Genomic DNA, 24,111 nt, shown 5'->3' on the forward strand with positions numbered 1-24,111 from the left:
CCAAATCTTGGTATAGTTTGAATTCTGTCCCCTCATTTATTATGTTTTTTTTCCTGGCATCAGACCCATATAGCTAATGCCTACTTGCTCTTAGCCAGTCTCGGACCACATGGAATGGTGAGCATTTAACACCTGTTCACATGGTGCGGTATTGCATGTCCGCTGTTTCTGTGGTGCGGAACTGGATACTGGGCTGCTGCTGTGTTGCGGCGGCGGTTGATGCCATGTGATGCCACTCAATAGGGTAGGGACCAACTAGAACAAGGTCACCATGAAGTAGTTAGTAGCTTATGCAACTGGAACAAAACGTAACTAAGAACTTCAGGTTTGTTCAGTTAAAATAGATCATGGTATAATGTGTGGATGGTTGGCCATGACCATGAGTAAAGCATTTCTTGTTGAAACACGTTCATCTGCCTGTAGCTGTACATCTGTCAGTATGTGCTTCTACTGAATAAAGAAGAAGCATGTATGTTTAAATGCCAGTGTGCCAGATTTTCTTTCTTCACAATACTGTTGGTCTGTGGACTTCGGACGATGTCTTCAAGCACTTTCCGTTACCTGGATTGAGTACACATCATCGATACAAGGAAGGGGGTGAGCTGGCAAATTCTATTTCTTTTGGCCCTGTGGTCCAGATCTTCCTCTCTCAAAATGTTGCCAGGTCAAAAAAAAGCTGCGTTTCTCTACCTGTTGTAAGAGTCTATGTAGTGGAACAAACTACGTTTATCTCCTCCCCATTAGGCTCAAACAGATTATTTTTGGGCCAAAAGATTTGGCTGTAGGCTGAGAACCTGCCTGGTCTACCATGAGAAGATAATAGGTGGTCGGGATCGTGTGAGACCCAGAATGGATCCAGGGAAAGCGAATCAACGAAGATCCTAAAACCTCTCTAAAACCAGTAGGCAAACGTCCACCCCATTACCTGATATCTCCCTGGATCATGCTCCCCAGAAGACAAACTATGGACAATACTACACATAAGTAACCATACAATAACCTCAGATATAGGCAACGCCCTGGTATATAATATATGTTACACATAAAAATATCACACTTTATAATCCAACAATACTGGATGGTTCGGAGTCTACCATCGACTGGCTCTGGGCATCCTCAGCAGAGCATTGAGTGTGTCCTTAATTCTCTTGGCTACTTCGGTCGTGACTATAAAGCGGTTTCGTGTTTCCTTTATGATGACTTTTCGTAAGTTTTCGGGCAATGCCTGCTTACCCCTAGAACCATCATAGTTCACTTTATGAATCCATGTCTGGTAGACGTCATAGGGCACAAGTTCTTTAAAAAGTAAATGGGCGAAGCGGTGGGGTTCGTTACAAGCCTTCTTCTTGATATAGTTAAGTTTTGTCGAGTCCAGGACAGGAAGTGTAAAGTCAGAGACGGAGCCTATAAACGAGTCAGGAATCTCGTCCCCTTCGTCAGTGGTGGCATCGCTTTGGTCCTGCCGGTTGTCAGAGCTGGTGGTACTGGTGCTTGGATCACTGCTATAACCCCGGGATAGCTCGAAGATGTTAGGTACTTGCTTGGTGTGTTCTGTGTCCCACATTGGAAGTAATGAAGGAACTCTGTTATTATCGGACTCCATAGGTTTCACCGTAGAAAGTGCTTTCTTCACAGCCTCCTCCACCACTTGGTTCACAGAGGAAAGCGCTTTCTTCACAGCGTCTTCCGCCACTTGGTTTACCGAGAAAAGTGCCTTCTTCACAGCATCCTCCACAATACTACTGATGCAGCATTGTAAGTGATGCGATTGGAGCACAAGGGGGGTCGTATTAAAACTGTGTCGCTGGTGACTTGTGTCGGGAGTCGAATACTCGCTATGGTCACTGAAAGACAAGTCTTCGGGCATTGCCTCATCATCCGTCAGTAAATTCATACTGGTGGGTCCATAGGACCCACGGAGTTGGCGTCGTATACTCCGTATGCTGCTCTCTGAGATTTCTATATTGTGCTGATTCTTCAATATGTGTTTTATCTGCTTGGCGTAAAGCTCCACATTCTCGTTGGTCAGCTCCTCCACCAGTTTCCGCACTTCTCTGTAAAAGACGTAAGAGACTATTGTAACATAGGACATTTGATGGGATCCATGTAGCACGACACTACTCACTACTCACGGTGTGGTTTTTGTGCGCACACCACATCGGGGTTTCTGGAGTCCCTTTGCGTAGTACCACACGCTCTGTTTGCTCATGTGGACGCCGTTGCTTTGCAGCCATTTATGGATGATGGAAACAGGGTGACCTTCTTTAGCCAAAGCATAAATCTTATTGGTCCAAGCGCTGTCAAATTTTTTGGGCATTTTCTCATTCAGACTGCAACAAAGAAAAATCAATCTTTAAATAGTGACCTTTCACCTTCAACTCCAACTCTTAGCATTGTAGGTGTCATTGCAATGATTACAGTTCTCTATTTAATCTATTTTGGCTACTAACTGTCATTGGTACTGGGCTGGAACAAACAGCCCACTTGAGAGATCAGTTTGCATATCAAGTGCAAACCTCGCCCCCTACGACGCGCTCCCTCATATGCCTCGCCCCTACGACGCCCCCCCCCATACGCTTCAGCCTACGACGCCCCCCCCATACGCCTCAGCCTACGACGCCCCCCCCCATACGCCTCAGCCTACGACGCGCCCCCACATATGCCTCAGCCTACGACGTGCCCCCATACGCTTGCCCCTACGACTCGCCCCCCCCCTACCCCTCGCTCCCATACGCCTCAGCCTACGAAGCGCCCCCCCCCGATATGCCTCGCACTTACGACGCGCATCCCATACGCCTCAGCCTACAACGCGCCCCCCATATGCCTCCACCTACGACGCGCCCCCCTATACGCCTCAGCCTACGACGCGCCCCCCATATGCCTCCACCTACAACGCGCCCCCCCATACGCTTGCCCCTACGACGCGCCCCCCCATTCGCCTCGCTCCTACGACGAGCCCCCCATACGCCTCAGCCTACGACGCGCCCCCCTATATGCCTCGCACCTACGAGGCCCCCCCCCATACGCCTCAGCCTACGACGCGCCCCCCCATATGCCTCGCACCTACGACGCGCCCCCCCCATACGCCTCAGCCTACGATGTGTCCCCCCCATAGAACTTGCCCCTATGATGCTTCCCTCCCCCATACACCTTGTGCGTGCAGCGCACCATACACCTCACAGGTAGGTCGCAGTCCACCCTAAACACTAACATGACACACACATCACACAGCCTCATACACACGTCACACGGATAACGCAGCCTCAGCAGACGTTACCTCCGTGTATCAGATGTGACCGTGCAGTGATGAGATGCGCGGTCACGTGGTGCGCAGTTGTCCCAGTCACATGACCGTGACGCTGACAGGTCACATGACTCCGGGACACACCGGAAGTGCGGGGTCCGGTGACAGGCTGCGGCTGCTGTGCGGTGGTGGTGACGGCCATGGCCTCCATACTGGAAGAATATGAAAACTCCCTGTCCCGGGTGAACTTCCCGAGTCAGAGCCGCGGGCCCGGCATCCCCCTGTCCGGTTGGTGTCATGGGTGCAGGCACGGAGGAGGGTGCTGCTCATGGGTGGCGGTGCAGGGTGGGGGACTATGTAGTGTTATTGTATAGCACAGCCAGCTCTGCCTTATAGACACTGCAGTATACCGGCTAGTGGTGACGTCATGAGTCACAGGATACAAGACATAGGCTTATGACGTCACTCCTTAAAGTTGCTTTTCCAGTACCCACCAGTGAGACCCCACTTATCATGAGAACAGTAGTGGGAGCAGCACATCAGAGAGACAGCAGATGAGCTCCACCCTTCTATTGTTCACTACTTAGCACAGTGCCATACATTGTATAGTGGCTGAGCTCTGTATTTCATTTACTTGAATGGGACTGAGCTGCAAACAGGGCACATGATGAGTAGACATAAGGTCTGTGAAGCACAACATCAGATGGGATTGGTGACGGATTTTGGCTCATGTCCTTGTGATCTGTGATCTGAGCCACCGCTGTGACATGGGGGTGGACGGAGTAACCGTAACTGCAACGTAGAAGAATTCATAGGAGCAAATGTTATGTTTTCCTTTAAATCTTCTATTTCTTACCTATTTCTGTTGTTCAGGATATGTTAACGCTCGTTTGGAGAAGGAGATGCCGATATTCAATAAGCAGAGGATAGATTTCACCCCTCCGGAAAACATCAACAGCCTGGTGGTGTGCAGCAACCAGCTGTGTATGAGCCTGGGGAAGGAGACCATTCTGCGGTACGTACAGACCACCACCATGGGGCACATTTACTAATGGCTGTACGCCAGTTTTATGTGGGACTTTGCACATTCTTTTAGGTGCAAACTTCTTGCACAGGTATATAAGAAGTGTCTGCACCACATATGTGTCATACGGGATTGTTTAATGTAACAGCTGCACTATACTTCATGCGACACAAATTTCTGCACTGAAAGGGACATTCCGGTGTTCAGTTGGACCGTGCGACAAATTTACATGCAAAGTCTGAAAGAATTGTGTTGCACGCCCCATGTTAAAGGTGCACCCAAAAAAAAAGTGGTGCACTCTGTCGGAGGAGTGTAGGGGGCGCCAGATTCATGAAGAGCAGGTGCCAGAAATCCTGAATCTGGCGCCCCCTGCACTATACACAGGACACTGCATATAGTATGCACTGTGCTGTTCTTAGTAAATGTGGGCCTATGTCCTCTGTATAACATTATCCTTTATCCACAGCGTAGGAGTTAATTATCTCATTGGTTGGAGTTTGACTGTTCCTCTGTCTGGATTAAAGTGAACCTGTCACCATGAAAGTATTTTTTAGCTGGTGACAGGTTCCCTTTGCTTTGCTGGTTTTAAAAATGTCTACTGAATACTGCTTCAGAGTCGAGTATGTGCAGCCGCCAGCTCTGCATAGATAGTCTATGCAGAACACGGATGAGTTCCTGAAAATGCTATAGTAGGGGGACCCAAAGAGGCGTGGAGTAGCCGCTCGTGTAGCTTCAGCTCCGGCCACTCCAGTAGCCTCTTTCACATATTTGCTTGATAAAATATTTCAAAACTTAGATGCCACTGAAGGATTAGCCCACAAAAGGGCTCCGTGATATTTATTAGATGAACCTGCCACCGGATCTACCTTAATAGGTAGATCCGAGATGGTAGGTTTTTACTTTAAATGAAATTTATCATCAATACCCATCATGATAAACCAGGGACATTACTCATAGATCCAGGCACCGGGACTGTAGTAATCTTCTTATATTTGTTATCCATGACCTCATTCCTTCTAAAATCAACTTTTATAACTATGCTAATGAGCCGGAGGTTGTTACCAGGGCCCCTCTGTGCTTTGGCATTGTCTCACCCTCCATCTACTCTGCTCCTGCTCAAACCTTCCAGTTTCAAGTTTCACCACATTGTGGAAGGGGGGAGGGGGGGAGTGCCCCTGCACAGTGTAACAGCTTGTGAATCTGCAGCATAGAGGGGCTCTCTGGCAAGTCCCCTAGTAGTCCTTCAGACATATTTTAGCATAACATTGATTTTGAAAGAATGGAGGAATATAAGCAGATTACCACAGTCCCGGTGCCTGGATCTATGAGTAATGTCCCTGGTTTATCAGGATGGATTCTGATGGTAGATTTCCTATAATAATTGGAATGTTCTATCGCCTTTTCCGTTCAATTTAACTATGGCACACTCCAGTGGTGAAAGCATATGTATAATATATCTTAAAATAATTTTGAGAACTAAAGATCAGGCTAGTTGTTCAGAAATGACGGCGCAATGAGAGAAGGGAAGGAATGGGAGTCCAGTATTCCTTATAGTCACAAATTGTCTAAGAAGCTTTTCCCTCTGCATCAACGTCTTTCAGGTATTCAATGTAGATGTGGGACAGTACCTTAAATCTGGTAAGCGATGTAATAACAAGGTAAGATCATCAGGTTCTCCATGTGTCACTGGCTCTGCGATGTTCACTTGGATCCCATGTTTCCACTTGCGGTATGCAGCGGGCGGCTGTGTGAGTTACTATTTCCTCCAGATGGAAACTCGATCGCAGCGCTTTTGGTTCCGACAAGTAGATTAAAAAACAGGCCTTAAAAATAGATTGTGGTGCACGTTCGGCGTCAATACCCGACTCGAGTTTCGCCGGTAGCGGCTTCTTCCGGTGTGGCCGTCGTGCACAAGTTAGGATTTTTTATAGTTACCTATACCACACGCTTCCTTCAAGGAAACTCGAGTCGGGTATTGACGCCGAACGTGCACCACAATCTATTTTTAAGGCCTGTTTTTTAATCTACTTGTCGGAACCAAAAGCGCTGCGATCGAGTTTCCATCTGGAGGAAATAGTAACTCACACAGCCGCCCACTGCATACCGCAAGTGGAAACATGGGATCCACGCATATAATATATCTTGCCTGACTCCATGGCATAATTCCTTTCATATATGTTTATTCATTATTTTATTACATTTAATCATAAAAGGCGGCACTCCCAAAATAACATATTTCCTTATATTGGGAGTGCTCTATGTATCTTCCAGTACCTATTTATGGATAAGGATTGAGGAGAGCCCCTTATCTAGGTTTTCTGTGACTGTGCAGCAGTTTTTCTGTTCTTATATATACTATAGTAAAAATATACCATTTCTTTGTCCACAGGATTGACTTGGTGAAAGCTGACCAGCCCAATCAAGTAGAACTGGGTCGGAAAGAAGAGTTCAAAGTGCACAAGATTTTTTTGGATCCTACAGGTTAGAACTAAGCGTTGAGTTGTTATTATCACACAGTATGGCTGACAGGACACATGGCCTAGTTGTCTGTGCACAAGTCTTCTCAATTTGGCTTTAAACTGCACCAATAAAAGAAGATGAAATGAGCTTTAGTAAGCATTAAGAGCGTTCACATCCTCCATGGTGTTTAACCTACGATGAGGACTTACTAATGCAAATGTGAACTTGCCCTAATATGAGTCTCTTTGGCAATGTTTATGATGGTGCGGTCACACGAGGCTTTAACACATGCGTTTTCAAAAGAGATTACATTGCTCTTAACAGTGCATTTACAAAACACGTATGTTGACATTGCATTAACGCATGCGTTTTGTAAACGCAATGTTAAGAGCAATGTAATCGGGTAAATCTCCTCTATTCCGCTGTTCTAACGCCACGTGTGAATGCATCCTTAGTGTATTCTGGTGAATGGCAGATGAGCTGCAGTTATCAGACTAGCAGCCCCTACATAGTATGTTCTTAGCCCCTTTCTCTGTCTTAGTTCTGCGGCTTAAGACTTGTCAGATGTGTTTTGTACCTTCCCCTGAGGGCTATTGTTTTTTCAGACTTGGGTCATAGATTGGTGCATCTGTACTGGGTTCGGCCCTAAAAATTTCCATATCTCCCATCTAATGACAAATGATAGAGGACAAATGCTTCTCCAGCCATTAGTGAGAATGTGTCCCTTGTTCTCTGTGTTGTGAACACACATTGTCATTCTGCTCAACTTCAAGGCTGCCTCCACACGTGGCATTAGCACACAGCAATTTAATTTGGCAAATATTCTTTTCCAGCTGTTGCATTGCGTTTCAAAACACATGCATTAATGTCACATGTAAACATAGCCTAAGGGTCAACATCAGTAACCAGCACCTTAGGGGCATCAAAAACTACAGTACAGCACAAAATGCTAACCCAGAAATTGTTCATACCACAGTACAGCAATAAATACTACCCCAGCAACCAAATTCTGCATTCAGAGGGGACAATAATAGTGAAGACCCCAGAGCAGATGATAATAATACAGGATACCCCAGAGCAGATAATGGATAATGATAATAATACTGGAGATCCTCAGAGCTTAAAACTACTGATACTGGAGATCCGCAGCGGAAACAAATAACCTAAATAAATCCTCTCCTCCCTGCACCACACTGCAGCTTCTTTGCTCCTCCATGCACCGCTCTGCTCTGTGTCCCACACGGCAGCATCAGGACCCAGAGCAGAACTGCACCAGCAGGGGAGAGGACCCAGGAGCAGTACAGTACAGCTGACAAGTACTTACCACTCCTGGGTCCTCTCCTGCCGGTGCTCTGCTCTGGATCCTGACCTTGACTGATACAACCAGTGTCAGGAAGCAGCAGGAGAGGACCTGGGGCAGTACGGACACAGAGTGGATCAGCAGAAGAGGACTAGGAAGGGGTGAGGACGTCTGAGCTGCACTCACTGCTTCTAAACTTTTTTACACCGATCAATGCTTCCATCAGTTAGGGTGTGGTACACTGCCTAACGCGTGACGAGTTTTGCATCTTCTTCTAGGCTTTTATTTGAGAGGAATATGTGCTGCACAGAGGGATACGGGACTGAGTAAGGTCATCATAGCACTGCAAGAGTTACCTGAACACCAGGGCTCTGTAGTCGGAGGTGGTGACCATTTTGGAGTCCAAGTTAGTTCCCCTCAGTCCTTTATGTAATTTCCTTTAGATGGATCTCTTGGTACTTCCATTCCTATGATGGAACAGATGAATGAATGCTATTGGTGTTATGAACAATTTCTTTAAAAAATTTCTCTCCCTAATACATGTGATTTCTGTGTTTTAGGATCGCACCTTGTGATCGCTCTGAACAACAGCGAATGCCTCTATCTAAATCGTAACGCCCAGAAAGTTCGCCACCTTTCCCGATGGAAAGGTCACACGATCGAAAGCATTGCCTGGAACAAGTTCCAGAAGAATGACACTAGCACCGGACCCATACTAGTTGGCACTGCCCAGGGTCAAATCTTTGAAGGAGAAATCTCCACCGCAGAAGGCGGACTTTTTGGGACAAATCCTGACCAGTATTTCCGCTACCTGCACACATTGGAGGAAGAGAATGGACCCGCCCCGGTTTGCTGCTTGGAAATAAACTGTGGGTATGAAAACCGCTACTGTGTCATCGCCACAACGCGCAAAAGGCTTTTCCAGTTTTCCGCCAAGCTGACAGAAGGCACCGAACAACAAGGATTCGCACCACTGTTCAACCAGAATATGGACGACCTTCCCAGTATCCAGGAATTTCCCGGTAACCTTGGGTATAGCGAAATTGCTTTTTACACTCAAAAACTTCGAACCTATCCAATGTCGTTTGCTTGGATGATGGGGAACGGAGTACTTTATGGCAATCTGGACTTTACTCGGCCGGACTCGGTATTGACCGATGTCAAAGTGTGGGAATATCCATCCAACGACAAACCCATTTCCATTGTCATTACACAGTTCCACTTCTTGCTCTTACTGAGCGACCGCATCAAGGCTATTTGTACGTTAAACGGTCAGGTGGTGTTCGAAGACATTTTCACCGAAAAATTCGGCCCTTTGAAGAGGATGGTGAAGGATCCGGTGATCGGCCAGATTTGGATCCATACGGAAAGAGCCGTCTTCAGGTACCACGTTGAACGAGAACCCAGAGACGTGTGGAAGATGTACATGAACATGGGCAAATTCGACTTGGCCAAAGAGTTCTGTAAGGATCGTCCGGAATGTATGGATATGGTGTTGGCTAAGGAGGCCGAGCACTGCTTCCAGATAAAGAAGTATAAGGAAAGCGCCAAGTGTTACGCTCTCACTCAAAACTACTTTGAAGAAATAGCGTTGAAATTCATTGAAGCCAAACAGGAGGAAGCACTGATGGAGTTTCTCCTGAAAAAGTTATCCAACCTTAAGCCTTCAGAGAAAATACAAGTCACGTTACTTACAACTTGGCTAACGGAGTTGTATCTCAATCGCCTCGGCATGCTGGAAAGTGATACGCCGAAAAGAGCCTTGTATCTGAGGACGCGCGATGACTTCCGAGGTTTTCTCAGCAGCAAAATCAATAAGGAATGTCTGAGTAACAACCGCGCCTCCATATACGATCTCCTGGCCAGTCATGGAGACACGGAGCACATGGTCTACTTTGCCGTATTGATGGAAGACTATGAACGAGTAGTATCTCACCACTGCCAAAACGATGACTACGACGAAGCCCTCAATGTTCTCTCTAAACACAAAGACAAAAACCTCTTTTACAAGTTCTCTCCCGTACTGATGCAGCATATCCCCAGGAAAGTTGTAGATGCCTGGGTCAAGATGGGCAAAAAACTGGACCCGAAAAACCTCATTCCTGCCCTTGTGAATTACAACCAAAGCGCATGCACCCAGATCAATGAGGCCATTAGGTACATGGAGTTCTGCGTCTATGAACTGAGGGAGACTGAACAGGCCATCCACAACTACCTGCTGTCGCTCTATGCCCAGTTTGTACCCGATTCCCTCCTTTTATACCTAGAAAACGCTGGCACCAACGCTAACAGAATATATTACGATCTCAAATACGCCCTGCGCCTGTGTGCAGAGCATGAGCACCATCGCGCCTGTGTCCACGTCTACAAAGTCATGGAGCTGTATGAAGAAGCGGTGGATCTTGCTTTGAAGGTAAATTATAATAATTATATATTATAATATATATATATATAATGTATAAAGCGCACACAGATTACGCAGCGCTGCACAGAGCTTGCCAAATCCTTCCCTGTCCCCATGGGGCTCACAATCTAATCAACCTACCAGTATGTGTGGGAGGAAACCGGAGGACCTGGAGGAAACCCATGCAAACACAGAGAGAACATACAAACTCTTTGCAGATGTTGATTCTGTGACATGAACCCAGGTCCCCAGCGCTGCAAGGCTGTAATGCTAACCACTAAGCCACCATGCTGCCCTATTATTATATAGCACCAGGGTATTCACACATTGGTGACTGCCGGTGACTTGCTATATAATTCACAATTAGTGTTTGATTGCAGGGTTCACAACACTGAGATCATCATTGTTCCTAAAATCAGAGATTCCCTACACCCAAATGAATGAGACTGAGGGAGATGGCTTTGGCCCAGTTCCCAGTTCCGTTAGGTCTTCCATTATTAGTACCAGTCATTTTGATCCAAAACCTGAAGTGGAGGAAGACTCAGAACATGCGCAGGTCTTTCCAGCGACTACAGTGAGGTAAGGCAAAATGGAAAGTTTTTCAAGTGCCGTGTATTCGACCACTCCTGGTTTTGGCTCAAAATAAGTGAAGTCTTGAAGGGGTTGTCCACTTTCAGAAAATAATTGATATGATTTGTGTAATGAAAAGTTATACAATTTTCCAATATACTCTGTATCAATTCCTCATGGTTTTCTAGATCTCTGCTTGCTGTAATTCTATAGAAATATTCTATGTTTACTTCCAGTGGATAGAAAGCAGTCCTTGATCATGTGATTTCACACAGGTGTACGGCTCATTATACCCCTGGTCATGTGGTCCCCTCAATAATGTAATGCCCAGCAGCCATTACCCCCTCAGTATGGAAATGCCCAGCAGCCATGGGCCCCCTCTAGTAAGGAAATGCCCAGCAGCCCTCCCCCTTATTTTTCTATACTCATGCATAGGCCGAACAGGGCTTTTATAGCACAAAAATTGTTCTGAAAAACCTTGCTTATACTGGAGTATATACAGTACTTGTACTTCAGTTTGGGGCAGCTATAGCTCATTGATGAGATTTTATTAACCTTCTGGGTGGCAGAAAAGAAAATCAATTCTTGGTTAGGATTTCTGTAATATGTTACATTTATTCTATTGGTCGCTACGATTACGGCCTATTATTTTAGTTTGTTTATTTTTGCCCTATTTTACTGAATAAAACAAATAAAACGAAAATCGAGTTTGTATAAACGTCTCTATATTTTCAGACATTACTTTCAAATGTTGACAGAGCGGGCCGAGGGCTTATTTTTTGCAAGAAGAACTCTCAAGTTGGGTCATTCAACTCGATTATTTTTTTTTTTTTTAAGAGATTTGATGAATCATTTCGGCAAGTTTTTGTTTTACGGTATTCACCATGCGGGTCCAGTAATGCTTCAGATTTACCGTATATACTTGTGTATAAGCCTAGTCTATTACAAAACGCACTTTAAAAAACAAACACATATACTCATCCTCCGATGTTGGCGCGGCTCTCCGATGTCGGTGCGTCCCGTATTCTTTCTTCCCCGCCGCTCTTCTTCTTTCTTCGGTCATGGACGCGGCCATGTTATCTTCCTGGCCAGCACATGACGTCAGCAGCGGCCCCGTCATAGATGCTGGGGGCTGGCAGGCTGTATACTACTGGGGGCAGGCTAGGCTGGCTGTATACTACTGGGTGCAGGCTGGGCTGGCTGTATACTACTGGGGGCAGGCTAGGGTGGCTGTATACTACTGGGGGCAGGCTAGGGTGGCTGTATACTACTGGGGGCAGGCTAGGCTGGCTGTATACTACTGGGTGCAGGCTAGGCTGGCTGTATATTACTGGGGGCGGGCTGGGGTGGCTGTATACTACTGGGGGCGGGCTGGGGTGGCTGTATACTACTGGGGGCGGGCTGGGGTGGCTGTATACTACTGGGGGCGGGCTGGGGTGGCTGTATACTACTGGGGGCGGGCTGGGCTGGCTGTATACTACTGGGGGCGGGCTGGGCTGGCTGTATACTACTGGGGGCGGGCTGGGCTGGCTGTATACTACTGGGGGCGGGCTGGGCTGGCTGTATACTACTGGGGGCGGGCTGGGCTGGCTGTATACTACTGGGGGCGGGCTGGGCTGGCTGTATACTACTGGGGGCGGGCTGGGCTGGCTGTATACTACTGGGGGCGGGCTGGGCTGGCTGTATACTACTGGGGGCGGGCTGGGCTGGCTGTATACTACTGGGGGCGGGCTGGGCTGGCTGTATACTACTGGGGGCGGGCTGGGCTGGCTGTATACTACTGGGGGCGGGCTGGGCTGTGCTGTATACTACTGGGGGCGGGCTGGCTATATACTGGGGGGCTCTGTGACCAATGCATTTCCCACCTTTGGCTTATACTTGAGTATATAAGGTATTGTTACAGAGAGTCGGTGATTATAAATTCTGGTAGGGAGTTGTTTTAGGGACTTCTATTTATTTTTACAAAAATGTTTTTTTGTTCCATTATTGTTACAATTTGTACTAATGTATAACAATGCAGTACTGACGCATGCACCGACAGTTGCAGTTATGTCTTTCCTGTTAGTAGGAACTGACGCAGCAGAGGATCAGGCAGCCGCTGGGTACTCATTGGACCTTGGGGCACGTTGGGGTCTGATCTAAGGCAGGAAGGTTCCAGTATTCCCCATGAACCCACAACCGGGGTTCCATAAGGGTGTCACCTGTAATACACAGCTGACACCCGCAGCTTCTGGCACTTGTGAGCCGGTGCAAGAAGCGGGACTTAATACTACTGCACATCACATCTCGCACCAAAGTACTATTACAGTGTTTTGTGAGAAGGGGCTAAAATCCACAAAATCTTTAACCACTTCCTTACTACTTTATGACTATATACAATGTAAAGCAGTAAGGGCTTTATGGAAAGGGCATAAGGGGTGAACCCTCTCCATATGCGCTGTGTGTCTGCTGGGTTGACACTTGCAGTCAATGCTCGCAGTCAGGGCTGGCACCGATTATGGAATTTAACCTGTTAGGTGCGGTGTTCAGACCCTAACAGTGCTTTACCTGGGGACCACCATCTTTACCCCTGTGACCGCGCACCCTATGACCTCATAGGAGGGCACCGATCGACTCAGTGACAGCTGGGAGCCTGTTAAAGGCTCCCATAGATGTCATTAGTATATGTAGTATATATGAGCAGATAATAAGCCCCCTTATATCTCTATAAATGGGTCAAAATAAAAAAGCTATGGCTTGTGGAAAGACGGAAACACAAAGATGGAAAAGGGGCCTGGTAAGGAGAGGGTTAAGAAAACCTGTTAACCAGATGGCGGCCGCTAGGTTTCAAATGGCGTTTAGTGTCACATGTTTTGGCAAAACCATTATTTATTTTTTTGTGCGATGTTAGAATATTTTTGAGTAAATTTGTATCTTACTATCAGTTTTTTCATTTTCTCTAGGTCGACGTGGATCTGGCCAAATCCTGCGCCGATTTACCAGCCGACGACGAGGAACTTCAGAAGAAGCTGTGGTTGAAGATCGCTCGCCACGTGGTTCAAGAAGAGAAGGATGTGAAGAAAGCCATGGTCTGTCTGTCCAGCTGTAACCTCCTCAAGATCGAGGACATCCTTCCGTTCTTCCCAGACTTTGTCACCATTGACCACTTTAAGGAGGCCATCTGCAGCTCCTTGCAGGCCTACAACCAGCACATAGAGGAGCTGAAGCAGGAGATGGAAGACGCCACGCTGAGCGCCAAGCGAATCCGCGAAGACATGGCAGAGATGAGGAATAAGTACGGCTCGGTGGACCCTCAGGATAAATGTTCTGGGTGCGACTTCCCCCTCCTGAACCGTCCCTTTTACCTCTTCCTGTGTAACCACATGTTCCATTACGACTGCCTCATGCAGACTGTGGTCCCCAACCTGCCCCCGTACAAGCAGCTGAAGCTGGAGGACCTGCAGAAGAAGCTGCTAGCGGCTGCCCTGCCTTCCAAGAGCCGCTCCCTCGCCAAGGACGAAGACAGTGTAAGTCTGGGGAAGGGGCAGAAGAGTCGCGAACAAATAAAAGCCGACATCGACGACATTGTCGCGGCCGAGTGCCCTTTTTGTGGCGATCTGGCCATCCGCGCGGTTGACAAACCTTTCATCGATCCCCAGCGGTACAAGGAGGAGATGATGAGCTGGCTGTAATGTCTCTGTCCTGAAATACAGTGTCCTGTCATCTGTTATGAGGCCTTTTGCTTTTGATTTATTGGGAACATGTCCCTTATAGAATTGCATTGTGAGGCATGTTATAGAGCAAGAGCAGCTGAACGGATTCATATGTAGTTATGTGGGGAAAGATTTAAAACTTTCCTCATTCTACGGTTAAAAGGGATCAGTGTTGATGATTGACATCTTCAGGTAGACCGCCCACTGGACTGTGAAGTTCAGGATAAATAGAGATTTAAAGTGGACCTGTTACGCCGATTTGGGACCCTAAACCAACTGCAGATTGCTATGGAGCTGTGGTCTAGGGTCTCCAAATTTATACTTGCCTAGATGCGAGTCCAGTGAGGCAGATAGTACATCAGACTCACATCGGCAGCGTTGTTCGATAGGTGCCTTCTCCCGTAATGCTGTGTGAGGCCTTTGCACATGCGTCGTACCCAGTGCCCAAGCGCGGTGAAGCCGGGGTGTACTACTCCAGCTTCACTTGCAGCAGAGCACCTGCACATGGAGCTTGTGAGGGAAGGGAAGTATAACATTTTTTTTTTTGTTTTATTGTGCCTCATATAGGGGTGGTTCGGGGGACACTAAACCACTGGTCCGTAAGGATCTGTTAGTCGTTAAGTGCCCTGAATCGCCCCTGACAGGTCCTATTTAAAAAATAGAAATGACTACTTCTATAGAATCTTCATATATATAGAAATGACTACTTCTATAGAAATATATGTATATATGAAGATTCTATAGAAGTAGTCATTTCTATTTTTTAGGAATCAGGGCACTTAACGACTAACTGTTCCTTACGGACCAGTGGTTTAGTGTCCCCCGAATACCCCCCTAAATGAGGCACAAAGACAAATCTATAGATCTTTGCATATCAACCTGTTTAGCTCATTTTGCTCTATAACATTCCACCGGCTAGATCCCAGGTGTTTGCACAGCTCTTTACGATGGATATCACTTGTATAACACAGTTTGCCGGCTGAGTGATGTGCGTGTGGGGTCAGTATCTCTGTGCTTTACCTTTCATACAAGTCCTGCATTGCTTATGGAAACTTTCTATCGTAACTTGTTATTTCGAGAACATTTCAAAGAATGCGACATTGTAATTTTTGACTGATTTACATAAATGTAAAATACAGCCTCATTCTGGGGTTTCAGACCTAATCTGCTTAGTGCCTTTTTTGTTGCTTTTTAAAGTAAATCCACCATTAAACTCCATCATGATAAACCAGGGACATTACTCATAGATCCAGGCCCCGGACTGTGGTAATATTCTTATATTTGTTATCCATGGCCTCCTTCCTTCTAATATCAAGTTTTACAATTATTCTGATGAACCGGAAGGTTCCTGGATCCCCTCCGTGCTGCAGCTTTACAGCTGTTACACTGTGCAGGAGCATCTCTCCCTCCCAACTGTGTAAGATTACATCAAGCAGAGAGAGGGGAGGAAGCGCTGAGGAGGGGGGGGGGGGTGGAACTGTGTAATGGACAGTGAAGCTACAGCATGGAGGGGCGCTGGTAACCCCAGTGCAGTTCTGGTGGATTAGCGTAGTTTAAAAAGTTGATTTTTTAGAAGGAAGGAGGCCATGGATAGCAAATATAAGAAGATGACCACAGTTGTGGTGCCCCCTGGTTTATCATGATGGAGTTTTTCCTACATAAAAAAAAACTTCCTGTCCTTCGCTATGGAGGACATATCCTGGATTATACAGACCAACTATTGAGTCCAGTGTATACTATTCATTGTGTGTTTTTTTTCACCATAGGTGGCGCTGTAGGGAATTAGTGTGGATTGGCACATGTCTACACTTTTTTCGTCTCATTGTCAAAGGAGGATCCTAATGAGTAAGCGCTACTCAAAGCAAGAGGCATTGGAGCGATTATTATTCAGGGAATACAAGATCCCCAAAATGTATAAGTTTGTTTTTACTTTTTTCCCCTTTTCTGGTTGCTCCAGAATTAAAATTATTCATCTGCACGAGGGATCGGGAAGCAGGGCCTTTGCTCTGACCTGCGGTCATATTTCTGGTCACATAATTCTTTCATCCAGCCCCCTCAGTCATAGTAGCTGCCAGTAGTTTGACAACTCAGTTACTGTAGGGGCTACAATTTTTCAGTACAGCCCCCGATCACATGGTGCATTGACTCTCCGAATCTCAGGAGGGGGAACAGCACGTGACTTGGTGTTAAGTAACTGCTTCTTGGTCCCTCAGAAGAGATAAATTATTTTTAACACCAGAGCAATCAGGGATTATGATTGAGCGAGCGGCTGGATCATCATTGGCACCATGTTCAGAGTTGACTAAATTTAAAGGAAATCCACAATCAAAATCAATCATAATAAACCAGAGATACTTCTTCATAGATCCGGGCACCGTAATCTTCTTATATTTCTTATCCATGGCCTCCTTCCTTCTAAAATCAATGGTTATAATTATTCTAATGAGCTCAAAGGGCTTTTGGGGCGTTACCAGGGCCCCACCATGGCGCAGCTTCACAAGCTGTTACATTGGGCAGGATCACAGCAAAGAATACAGCAGGCAGAGGAAAGGGGAAGTGCTGAGGGAGAGGTGGAGGGTGGGGGGAGTCATTGTAATACCCGATTTTAGAAGGAAGGAACAAAGTCATTGATAACAAATATAAGAAAATCGCCACAATCACGGTGCCTGGATCTGTAATGGATTTTCTTTAAAATGAAATTTGTGTTTTTTGTTTTTTTTAATAACATCTGTGGGAAAATTACAGCTGAGCTCTGATTGGTTTACATGGGCAACTAGAACAGTTCTGGCTTCTGATAAATCTCCCCCATCTTTGTGATATTATTACTGTGGCCCGGGGCCGCTACCTTCTGTCTTTGCTGTAATTTTTGGCTCAGCGCTGGGCCCCCTACAGGAGGAGATTGAGCTTGTGCTGGTGGTGGAGGGGGTGGTATCTGGGGGCTCAATGGACTAATACGGCAAGGGTTGAGCTGTAAGAGCAGTACACGTTGGGACATCATTGGAAGTAAACTGATCATTATCAAGGCGAGTCAATGTATACGATCAGCGGAGGCCATTGGAGAATTTGGTAGACAGATGACATGGTATTGCACCCTCCCCGTGCCTCTGCTGAGTGTCATTGATATACAGCAGTAGCCAATCATTTTGTTCGCTCTTCTCGCATCCAGGGGTGAGGGGGAAGTAGCAGGACAACACATCCCATTGTAAGTGCAAGCAGTGGAATACAACATAACCCTCTGTTGAAATTATACATTGGGAGTCTTCCCCTCTTTAGACGCAATGTTAATGCAGCCTAACCCTTCCAAATCTCGGTCATATACTACTATGAGCGTACCGGACCCCTCTCTCCAACCTAACCTTCAGACCTTCCCAATATCTGGGGAGATCCATCACCAGCCTGGTTTTCCCCACGCTGGTGGCATCTCATATATAATGTATTTTAGTTTCCTGCGGCGATGCCGGAGCACATATAGATGTGGTGATCCCTCGGTGGGCTGTCACAGGAAGACCCTGACCCCGCTCCATCACATGTAATTATTTGTCATGTATAAACTGATGAGATGTTAATATTCATAAGTTCATTATAATTCATTAAAATGGAGCATCGTTTTGTGACTGTTCTGTTTAAAAACATTGGATAACCCCTAAATAACGATAACGTCCTATAAACTGTAGGATGGGGATTGGTGCCTAAATGTCCAGGTTAATTTCTGCAGTTCTGATATCTCTGGAGCATCTTTATGTTTCATAAGAATTTTTACTTTTTTTTTTTTTCTTTATGCCATGTGAAACTTTACGTAGCTTAAACTTTGTCTACAAATCTTAATGATTTTTCTTTGTAAATATAATTAGCAGGGGGAAAAAAAATTAAAAATGTGAAAAACTACCCTTTTTGGCATTTTTTTTTGCATTGTGGTAAAATATAATAAAGTTTTACCAAATTATGTTGAAAATATGTCTGGTGTCAATGCATCCCCCTTCCCCAGATCCAGAGGGTGCATGTACTTCTGCAGACTGTCTTCTCTGTCTTCCTGCAGCACCTTCGAATGTCTACATCTTCTAAAACATGGCACCTAGAAACACAGTCCAAGGTCATTTTAAAGAGAAGAATCTTTAGTATTTCACCAGGATTGTGTTTGTAGATGCCACAGAATCAGAGAGCACACTTACCATGTGCAGAGACAGGCCGCAAATGGGGTGAAGTCTGCAACCCGTTTTGCTCGGTGGAGATGGGAGGAGTGAGAGCTCTTGACCCCTCCCATCTCCACAGGAAGCTGAGTGGCCGCTGCACAAATCGGGACAGGAATAGGAAATGCTGCGCCAGTTTTCTCTCTGGCTTTGCATGTCTCCTAGGGCCGGCTCCCTGTAGACATGGTCGTTTTAGGGATGTTTATCGCGACCCCTTTGCACACACATATGTGCCGCCGTACCGTGCATGGGAAGAAGACTCGAGCGTGCTACATCTTACCATATTACCAGGGTGAGGGAAGCCAAAGACCTGTTGAGTCGACCTTACGAAGTAAAAGTGAAAATAACCACTTAGATGTCACGGTTGTATCTGGCCATCTGTTTTGATGGGTTAAAGGACATCTACCACCAGGAAGAAGGATTGTAAACCAAGCACGCTGACATACTGGTGTGTGCCCCATCTGGCAGGATCTGCTCTCCTTTTAGCTTCTTACAGAGGCGGCCTGACTATGTAACCCACCAGGGGGCCACCTAGTATGGGGCTGGTGTGGGACCGGTCTAAAATAAACCATGTACTCACCTTTCAGACGCTTCCCTGCAGGTCTGATAATTGAAGCAGTCTGGCCGGCAGTGACAGGTCCGAGCGTGTTAGTGGTGTACTGACTTTGACGTCGATAATGGGTTGATGTCATAGTCTGTGCACCATCTGCGCGCACCTACCTGTCACTGACAACTGGACTACATCAAGTATCAGACCTGCAGGGAAGCGTCTGAAAGGTGAGTACATGGTTTTATATTTTTATGTGCTCGGCATGGGGCTGGCTGGCTATATACTGGGGGGCTATATAAAGGGGGGACTGACTATATACTGGGGGGCTATATACAGGGGGGCTGGCTGTATACTGCGGGGGCTTGCTGGCTATATACAGGGAGCTGACTGGCTAAATATTGGGGGGGCTATATATTGGGGGGCTATATATTGGGGGCTATATACTGACTGGCTATATACTTGGGGTCTTGGACATAGGGGGCAGTATTAAAGTAGTTATAATCTTCTTGTATATAAAATACAGTATTATAATATATTTTACTTCGGGCCAGTATTATAGTAGTTACATCATTGTTTATCGGAGAAGGTATTTTAGTAGTTTTTGTATATATATAAAAGTTAGTTTTAAGTTGTGTTCTTTTAAATAAAGCATTATTCCTGTGTAAGGGAGGCAGTGTGAGTCTCTTTCTCTGCGCTGTACAATTGATTTAGACCATCTATCAACAGTTTGTGTGGAGTTTAGTAACTCCACCCACATCACATGGCCACGCCTACTTGTTTTGACCCCTCCCACAGAATAAGGGCCACTTTTACAGTTTTTTTTCCAGGGCCACTTTAAATTTTGTTTTTACAAAAAATAGCTTTACAAAATATGCAAATGAGCCTAAGGGGCTCGTGATTCCAGTAACATCTATGGAGCCCAGAGCACCCTCAGACTCATTTGCATAATTGTAAAAGTCTTAAAAAAAAAAAGGCATGGGAAGCTAAAAGAAGAGCAGATCCTGCCAGAGGGGGCACACACCAGTATGTCAGAGTTCTTGGTTTACAATCCTTCATCCTGGTGGTAGATGTCTACATTTGGACCTTTCTCCTGCAGTGGGGTCTTCTGTTGATTAGATGGTAGCACCTATTCGAGTGCTAACTGAATGCTGCTGGCTATGTCACATTAACTTGGAGGGATCAGTTGGGCTAGAGCCAAACCCGCACCCTAATGAAGTTCAGGGTCACAACTTATGATGTATATTAAATGTATATCATGAGATTTTGGTTTTGGTGCTGGTAGGAAGGGGATCAAGTTGAAGTTTTGGATGAGGGCCATTGAGCCTGTAGCTAAGCCTCGGGTTATGCACTACCCATTTATTGCCATATGACAGTATTGTTCCTTACGTCTAATTAAACGAGCGGGGGGCGCCCCCTATAGACACATTTCTGCTAGAAGATGCATTGGGGAATATGTGTCCTTTCTACACCATTATACTATTCTGTAATATACATTTCAGATGACAAGATGATGAGTCTTACAAAGGCAGTAACATTACCACTGCGGACCTGCTTCCATGGTATCTCAGCTCGCAGGATGACAAGCAGATAAAAGGGAAGCCTCCCAGGATCAAACCTGCGCTCAGGCCAGAAATGGATCCAAAGCCGGCTGCATATGGAATGAGACGCTGCAGGCGATTGATGTCTACAAGGAGCTGACATTTGGAAATGCAGAAGAAGAGGGAATTGATGTCCCACAGAGAGGGGATGAATAATGTATAGAGAGACAGCTTAATGCTGCAGGCTACCTGCCATCAGCGTATGCCGAAATCCAAGGGGTATTGTCATTTACAAACCATTCCCCTTAACTAGCTGCCGATGTGCTGTTTAGGCAAATTAATAGGAAAGGGGACCTTGACGCTTGTTTTAGATTATTCTACGTCTGAAGCGACTGAATAGATAACAACCTGAAGGTCTGCACTCACCTTTACAGTAATAGTATAGTCAGAAAGATTCTGCACTACATTTTTTTTGGTACAGATCTACTTTCTTGTGTCCTGCTGTAAAATCCCCCCTCCCCTCCTAGTATCAAATATTTTTGCTGGGGAACAACTGCATATACTAATGTGGACACCAGTAATAAAACGGCTCAATTATGTTATATGTGCAATGGCCAAATCGGCTAATTTATAAACCATCTGATGGTGGCCGGTCTGTCTCTTCCCCGATGGTCGATAACCAAAATGACTAACTTAAAGAGGACCTGTCACCCAAATTTTGGGCACTAGGAGCTGCTTACTAAACAAACGCCGCAGTGTTAGAGTGATTGCGTTACCGGAAACCTCTGGTAACGCTATCTAACACTGCGGTGGGGTACAGTGTAATCGTTGGACCGCTCACAAAACGGTCCGGCGTATTCATGAGGGGGCGGTCCGAGGCGCTGCCTCTACCCCCGGACCGCCCCGTTCGCTCCATAGGCTGGCGGTGACTGCAGCGCGTGATGTGGCAGTCACCGCCCTTAACCACGCCCCAACCCTGCACCCTCATGAATACGTCGAACAGCTTTGCGAGCTGTCTGACAATTACACTGTACCCCGCCGCAGTGTTAGATAGTGTTACCGGAGGTTTCCGGTAACGCTATCACTCTAGTAAGCAGCTCCTAGTGCCGATAAATTGGGTGACAGGTCCTCTTTAACAACCATCTGATGTATACTCCGGCCTTTTAGTCTCTTCTCCAGCGGTCAATAACCGAATTAGCTCTCTTGTCAACCATCTGATGTGTACTGTGGTCTTTAGGTCTCTTCACCGATGGTCAATAACCAAATCATCTCACTTGTCAACCATGATGTGTATGGCGGCTTTTCACTCTGTACCCCCCGATGGTCAATAACCAAATTGGATAAATTGACAACTATCTGATGTGTACTGTGGCTTTTCAGTTTGTTCCCCAATGGTCAAAGCTTCTCACATAGAACACATCTAGCAGGGCTTTAAGGGGTTTTTTTTGCAATAAGGACACATGCCCTATATGAACAAGATAGCGGATAATTGTCTGAATGCGGACAGTCTATCAGCAAGGCCTTTCCTCCCCATTGAAGTGAATAGAGTGTGAGTCAAGGATGGCCACTAGCACTGCATTTGTGTGGGTCACTTTGGGTGAACCCCGACTCTCGCAATTGCTGGTGGGCTCAGCTGTCGGATGCCTAGTGACCTGACAGTGTTCCTGTGGATAAAGAATATGTGTACATGTAAATTTACTGCGTAGCTTGATATGTACTTCATAAGTATCTCTTTTGACAGACTTATCGAGAATGGTCACTTGTTTTCATCCAAGATGTCCTAATGGTCGGTACAAAAAGAAGTTATCTGAAGACCATAAGCCCTTTACAATGGATCTAATAGTTATTCACATATTACCTGTAAATACATTTTCTCCATATCTTCTTTTAGAGGGTTATTTTTATACAACACCACCTCCCCATTGAAAGATCGAGACCTCCTTCTTCTGGAGAATGCAGGGACTTCAAATAAATAGACCTTTCATCAATTAAACTTTGTGGATATTTCTTATGTACATACCAAAGAGTTAGTATGAATCTAGTTAAAGATTCCAGGTACTTTCCGGACTGTTTTGAACTGGCTAGTCTAAGGTGCAGGGTCTACCGGTTATCCCATTTTCTTATCTTTAGCCCTTATATGGAAGTACAATCTTTGGTAAATGGTATCACTGGGTTGTGGACCCAAAAATTGTCACCAGTTGGCAGCTGGGTGCAGCAATGAAAGCAGAACATGGGCAGGAAGAATAGATTAAACTAGGGGAACCACAATAGAACAAGAACTTGGCCATTTGAGGGAACATGGTCACAAGACAGGAACAGGATACCCTCGAGGAATGTAACCCCCATAACAGAACCAGGACAACCTCAGGGATCAAGAGTTTAGGAAAAGGTCAGGAGCAAGGAACCTGGAGAATGGAACAAAACCCAGATAAAGGGCAAGTATAGGACTGGTGGTGGACAGCGTTGGTTCTCTAATGAGCGCCTGGAGGTCATGTTTCTTTAAATGGACCAACAAGATGAAAACCAGTGATCAGGTTGACCAGGTGACGAGACATCCTTTGCCAGAGACCCAATCAATGCACACCTATTGCCTAGAACAAGCAATAAAATGATGAATACAGTTCTTTGTGCTGTTTTAGGGGGTTTCACAAAGAATTTTTTTTCTGTAGTTTTTTGTGTCGAAGCCAGGACAGGAATCAAGTGAATGAAAACACCAAGGCAGGACTTCTGCTTCTCCTTCCTGCCGGTTTCATCTTTGGCTTTTGCATTTCCATCGGCAGTTCCAAAAAATCCCCTAATCCTATAAAATAAATATAATAAACATGTCCCAAAATAGAGATATGATTCTGGTGATGGCTCCCTTGGCTAAAGACATGAAAGCCAGTGATTAATAGTCGGCTCCTATTACAGCATAATTATAATCTAATCCCAATAGTTAGTAATAGTTCACTGGCAGGAGGCTATTTTTAGGGGTTTTTATGTGGGAAAAAATCAAAAAGGGGCATAGTATGAATTTGCTTAGAGGAGATACAACACTGTGGGTCTTGAAGCTGCTCGCGAAGATAGCAACAAAGTAGTTGATCTCTTGTGGAGATAAATGATGTTGCTGTCTCTTCATGCCGGGATCCCATACCGTGTTCCT

The 24,111-nt window shown here is 45.9% G+C and overlaps 2 protein-coding genes across 2 annotated transcripts; one reads left to right on the top strand and one right to left on the bottom strand.

The window, feature by feature from the left end:
* Nucleotides 1-1,001: 1,001 nt before the first annotated feature.
* Nucleotides 1,002-3,491, bottom strand: LOC140069527 (uncharacterized). The gene is made up of 3 exons (XM_072115346.1): nucleotides 3,278-3,491; nucleotides 2,133-2,330; nucleotides 1,002-2,054 (listed from the first exon to the last, which is right to left on the bottom strand). Exons 2-3 carry the CDS (start codon nucleotides 2,315-2,317, stop codon nucleotides 1,091-1,093), a joined length of 1,149 nt encoding a protein of 382 aa, XP_071971447.1. The 5' UTR covers nucleotides 2,318-2,330; nucleotides 3,278-3,491; the 3' UTR covers nucleotides 1,002-1,090.
* On the top strand, nucleotides 3,342-17,393 carry VPS18 (VPS18 core subunit of CORVET and HOPS complexes). Its single transcript, XM_072115345.1, has 5 exons — nucleotides 3,342-3,532; nucleotides 4,118-4,259; nucleotides 6,658-6,749; nucleotides 8,589-10,441; nucleotides 13,945-17,393. Exons 1-5 carry the CDS (start codon nucleotides 3,445-3,447, stop codon nucleotides 14,671-14,673), a joined length of 2,904 nt encoding a protein of 967 aa, XP_071971446.1. The 5' UTR covers nucleotides 3,342-3,444; the 3' UTR covers nucleotides 14,674-17,393.
* The last annotated feature ends 6,718 nt before the right edge of the window (nucleotides 17,394-24,111 follow it).

The sequence above is a fragment of the Engystomops pustulosus genome, chromosome 7, assembly GCF_040894005.1.
Source record: "Engystomops pustulosus chromosome 7, aEngPut4.maternal, whole genome shotgun sequence".
NCBI classification, from domain to species: Eukaryota; Metazoa; Chordata; class Amphibia; order Anura; family Leptodactylidae; genus Engystomops; species Engystomops pustulosus.